General features: G+C 39.9%; 1 protein-coding gene across 1 annotated transcript in view; it reads right to left on the reverse strand.

Moving 5' to 3' along the window:
* LOC124162183 (guanylate cyclase soluble subunit beta-1) overlaps nucleotides 1-258 on the reverse strand; it is a 102571-nt gene extending 102313 nt beyond the window's left edge. The window contains exon 1 of the mRNA XM_046538616.1: nucleotides 119-258. Coding sequence (XP_046394572.1) covers nucleotides 119-121 — 3 coding nt within the window. The 5' untranslated portion in view covers nucleotides 122-258. The remainder of the gene's footprint in view (nucleotides 1-118) is intronic.
* Nucleotides 259-6000: the final 5742 nt, after the last annotated feature.

The raw sequence follows: 6000 nt of genomic DNA on the forward strand, positions 1-6000 counted from the left end.
GACCATAAGTATGTAGATTCAGTTTAAACCAACAGCGCCGCGTACCAACTAAGGGCCTCCCTATTTAAAGCCCTCATATGCATTCACATCCCCCCCCCTTTAACGGCTAATTACTTACCATGGCGGCGGCGGCGGTGGCGACGGCTGCTGAGTCGTCTTTTGTTTCTGGTCGTCTTCCCTCCTCTTCTCTGAAGCCCGCGGTGGCGGCGATCCAGCACGAGCGCCCCCCTGCGGAACACTGCCTATCGCCGCGCGCCGCTCCTGGCCTCCTCGGCAACCCAACTCACTCGCTGTCTCCTTCACTCCCCTCCAGCGCTACCATCGCCCCATCCTCCTCCTCTCTCTCCTCTTCCCCTCCCTTCCCTCTCCACAAACCCTTTCTCATTCCTTCCTCCCTTCTCCTCTCCACCTCCTCCTTCAATCGTTTTACCACGTGTGGCCGAGCCTGCGCAATGTTACGATGCATCGACTTCGATGTTCGATATGTCGGTCGTTTATAGATATTTGATGTGCTGCGCGATAATGTGATTTTTCGACTTCGATATCATGTGTCGCGCAGAATCGAAAACTCAACATTCAAACCGACATTTCAGTTTGACCGCTTGATAAAAAATTTCACTTTCAAATCGACATGTCATGTCGGTCGGATCGCAGGATAAAAAAAAATTCACATTTAAACCAACATGTCGGTCGGACCGCAGAATCGAAAATTCCAAATTCAAAACGACATGTCGTTTACAAAGAGGAATTGTTGATCCTGCGCGATACTACGATTTTTCTTCTCCGATATTTTAACGTGTCGATGAAATATCGACACGTTAAAATATCGGAGATTAGTTCAGAGTTAAAATATTTTATTGCGCAACGGATACGTATGTGTTAGGTCTCTCCCAAAATTAATTACATTTCCTCGTTCCATGTCCTGTTTCCTCAAAGCTGTACCGCGTTCGTTTTCTCGGTAATCGAGTGTCGAGCATCGTGACACATCCGATGAATGTGCTACCAGATTATTTCTCATTTCTTGCTTCCATTCCCTTTCCTCGTTCAGCCATTCTGGTGGAAGCCTTTACGATGTTACGATATCTCGACATCGATATTAGTCGAGTCAGTCGATCTCGAATATTGTAACCGACTCAAACGGCCCCACAAAATCCCATTCCTTGGTTCCATTCACTTTTTCCTCGTTCAACCATATTAAGTCGAGTCTTCATGATGTTACGATATATCTATTATAGTCGTGTCGGTTGATTTTCGGACATTGTAGCTGACTCGAAAGGCCGAATAAACCTCATTCCTTCTTTCCGTTCCTTCTTTTCTCGTTCAACCATATTAAGTCGAGTCTTCACGGTTTTATGATATATCAACTTCGATATTAGACCGGTCGGTCGTTTTTTGAATATTGTGACGGACTCAAACTACACAAAAATATCATTCCATCGTTTCGTTCTCTCTTTCCTTGCTTTTCAATTCCCTTTGCATTTCTTCATTTTCTTCTTGCTCTCCCCTGTTTCCGCCATGTGACCTCGAGGCTTTGCGTTTCAACGATATTTCGAATTTTCCGTTGGAACCGTTCGATATATCCCCTCCGGCTCCCCTCCCTTTCCCATAGTTCACTAACAAGTAGCCGAGCTCGCGATGCCACTATATATCGACTTAGATATCCGATGAGTATCGAATCGAATTTTCAAACACATTCGATATATCAAGTCCAAAATCTCTTAAAATTTGCATGGTCGGCAGTTATTTTTCTATACGTTAAATTCACGATTTTGACCTAATGATAGGTTAATTAGGGTGCAGCAGAACCGACATAATTCGATATGATCACAGTCTTATGCTATAAGTCATGCTATTCATCCGCCAGCGTGTCTAAAGAAGAATATGACTTTTCCTCTTTAAAACAGATTATCCTTTCACTTTCTAGCTTGTGTCTCCTTAAACCGGCCCCGTGCAATAGTTGCTCACCGATCTCACTGATTTTTCATAGGGAAAAAATGGCTATTGGTAATACTTTATGACTATGTTCTTCCTCCGACTGTGGGTCTAAGGAAGAACATGATTTATCACAATGGTTGGCGATTAAAATCGCAACGGTATTAGATATTTTTTCAGGCTGAGTAGGATAATTTTTTCTGGAAAAATCTGACTCCGTTGTGGTCGCTTAGAGGAGCTTTTAATCAATGTTATATTACGGGACAATGAGCCGTGCCAGCTTTCGTTGAGAGAAGCTTAATGTAGCTTGGCGGACACCGATGTTCTCTTTTCTTCTTTGAGTGCCTAAATTCCTGGACTGAAGTATCAATTTCGGCGGAGAAAGGGTCGAAATGAGTGGCAAATTAAATGGTGGAATAAGAGCATCGCGTTGGTGGAATGAGAGCTGTGCGAAGTTACCTCGTGGATAAGTTTCTTGGAATAAAGATGTAGTGGTTTAGGTAATAATGTATAGATACACCGACGAATCTTCATGGTCGGCATATTTGCTAAAAGTTAGAGCACTAATAATCCCGTGACATTTTTCAAGTAGCAAATTGTATCAAAGCTTATGAATCGTCGATTATCTGGTCCCTGAAAGACTTTGTATTGAGAAAAGACTTGCTTCATGAGGAGCTTTTTCATGAAGTTGATAGTCTGAGGCGCTACTTTATGGATGTTGCTCATTGTGAATGAAAACTTTTTACTTTGTTTTTCCACATATACTTTATTAAGCTTTTTCATATTTTATCACTTGCGCTCAAACCTAAATTCCCACTTTAGTGAAACATCATGTTTCCACAATGCAAGAATCAGGTCGTGCAGTTGAGGTAGAACTAAATGAGTGGTTGAAAGTAGTAAGTATTGTATAAATCATGTACATTATTCTAACTGAATTAAGCCTAATCATTGACTGTCTCCCTAAACATGGATATTTCAAAACTAATGGTGACGTGAGTGTTAACTTATAATGATTTTTAATCATATTGAGATGACTATCGAGCTCCAGAGGGCTACTATATACTGAAAGTTCCTTTAGTCTGCATTATAGGATATTACACAGATAACGCCATTATTTAAGATCGCCATACTAAACCGTCTCGGGAAAACCATTCTGCCGTTCCATCGCTTCGTCACCTCGGCTCCCCCAAACTCCACAGTGACCTGCTCCAGATTTTCCGCGCTTAAAAAACAATTCTATCCCAACGATCGGGGTTCCTCCGATAATATATATGGGAGTGCTTGGTTGATTGCCACATCTGTCGATGACAGTGTCGCGGTGTTCCTGATCCCCTTCGTTTTTCAAGGAGTACGAGGAGTGCCGAATTATTTTTTTGGGTCGTTGATTACGAAATTCGTGTTCGAACGAATAAATTCTCAAGCGAGTTTGGTACCTAACAATCCACTCTTTTTGAGGTCGTATTCTCGGAGTCGCCGTCTGGGATGCACTTAAAAATGGAAAATTCCGAACCGGAAGATAAGGATGCCGAGGCAGGCCCATTTCTGGAATCAATTCTTTTTCTCCCTTCATGGAGGGCAGAAGGACGCGGGGCATATTTTCGCCATAAAATTCGCGAACTGCTCTTATGCGGTGAAGAGATTGGCGGGACAATTTAAAACGGTGCTTGAAGCCGTCATGCGTTCTGGTTTTTATGGGTCGCATTAAATTTTTGGTGACATACATGTCGCTAAGATGGCCCAAACAAACGTGAGAAAAGTCTTGCCTTGACGATAGGCGTTGTAACCAAGCTAAGGTAGTTTAAGTTGCCGGAGTAATCTAATGTATCGTCCAGATATATAAGGTATATACATCCTTTCAAAAATCTTTACTTAAATCTATTTCACCCTCAGCAATGTTATGAATTCCAATAGCTTAGCAAAATCTATGCCTATCCTCCATGCCATATGTCGGTGTGATGTGTATAAATTATTTCCCGTCAATTCTATGAATGATTTAGGCAACGTAAAAACGGCATCAGCGTTACTTACAGCATGTTGTGAAATCGTATTATTCTGCATTTTGGCGCGAAAAGTATATTTTTTATTATTCACAGATAAGCCATTAAAAATTGAATGAGTGGTATTTTATGAAATTGGTGATAATGGTTTACTTATGTTTCATCTCAAGTACTATCAATGAAGTAAGGTGTAGGTACAATGAATGAATTTTTCCTCGTTATTAATGCGATGAAATATTAGGTTGACGAAGATACAACTTAAGGTGCAACGTGAGTGCAATATTAGGAATCCACTTGGTAGTGCGCATAGTATAGTTTTGACTGTTTATTGATTTGTCAATCTCAAAATGTATGAGATTGCACAATCGTTTTTCTGATCCTCGCTTAAAGCTCTCCTTAAATTAAGTTATTAGATTAATTGAGTCAAATAATTTTGATCGCAGCTTTTGCACAATGCATGCTCGCGCACCCGAATTACATATTATTGAAATCTTTTCAATGCTCAAAAAATTTTTACCTCGAACTCTTGGGCCCTTATTATTACTCGGATCCGTTTGCATAAAACAATACCATCAGAAAATTAACGCAAAATATAACAATTTGTCTGTTGGTTTAAAAAGTGATCTTCCAGTCTAGATGGAAAGATTGTTGTCCTTGAGACCACATTCAGAGCCCGCTCCTTCAGTTTTCTTGACACAACAAATTTCTAATTATGCACGAAAGAACTAACAAAGAACTATCTTCTTGAAATTTTTAGGATATTTAGAACAGAACCGTGCTAACATTTGCTTTTAACTTGCTATGAAACTTATTCGTTTGATGTCTACGATTATTATGTATGAGGTACAGGAAAATGCGGATAAAGGTCAGTTCAGTAAGCTATAGCACTTTTTGATAACAGATTAAGTTCTAATCATGTCATTTGTCGTAAAAAAATATACGATACGAAAAATTAGATTCGTCCTCGTAATAGCTAGATAGCATATAATCGAGTGATCTCAAAACTCCTGGCTCGTTGATGCTGATAGTAAACGTCGAGCATAAGATAATACTTATCAATTCCGTTATGGAAATGCTAGTGTTATCTCAAGTTTCGACGTCATTTGGTTGGCTAAATATGTTGTTGTTAATCTCAAACCAGTCAGTTCTTTTTGAAATGTTTCACGACGTAGTATTTATATGGACACGTATTAACAACGTTTCTTTCTCGACACGAGGAACGTAGCACGTAGTTACTCCTCTAGATAAAAAGGGTAATTTTTCCATGGGCACTCTCAAGGTCGCTGGAAGAAGCAGTGGTAATCGCTCCTCTTCGTGGTACTCAAGTCTCCAACGGAGTCATATGATAGCCCCAGCATCTGACCCTAATGCTGCTGTGATTAAGGTGTTGCTATCATTGGAAAAACTCAACCGAGGAAGAAACGGGACACCACTTAATTATTGTCTCGTGGAGAAATAGGGGACAGAAATAGTAGTATAAAAAATCTCTGAAATATTTTTATCTGCCCTTATGAAGGAGGGCAGTGATCATTATATTATCATGATGGATAAACAGAACGTATAAAACTACCATTCATTAGAAACATTTCCTATAAACTCCAGAATGTCTTCCCTAAAAATAATTGCAATGTATCATTTTATAACCCTATGACACTTGACAAGATTTTATTTAATTCTAAGGACAAATATAATCGAATGGACAAAAGTGGAGTATATAAATTAAAATGTGACGATTGTGGAATATGTTATGTTGGTCAGACGGGAAGATGGGTCAAAGACAGAGTGAAGGAACATAGAAGAAGTTTTATATACAATGACGGGAAATCTTGTTTCGCTAATCATTTATGCCTCTGTAACCATTTTAGCAATTTTGACATACATATTTTACATTGTACTGACTAAGGGCTTAAACTAGATTTCATGGAAAAAATTCGAAATTGCCAATAGCCCAGATGGACTTTTGTTAAAATGTATCCCCATGACGTCAAAACCCTGACCTTCACTCCGATCCACTCGATATGTTTTCGTCCTTCACTCCCTTGTTCACCAAAACAGTTTCCCTTCCCACCCC

The sequence above is a fragment of the Ischnura elegans genome, chromosome 7 (assembly GCF_921293095.1).
Source record: "Ischnura elegans chromosome 7, ioIscEleg1.1, whole genome shotgun sequence".
NCBI lineage: Eukaryota > Metazoa > Arthropoda > Insecta > Odonata > Coenagrionidae > Ischnura > Ischnura elegans.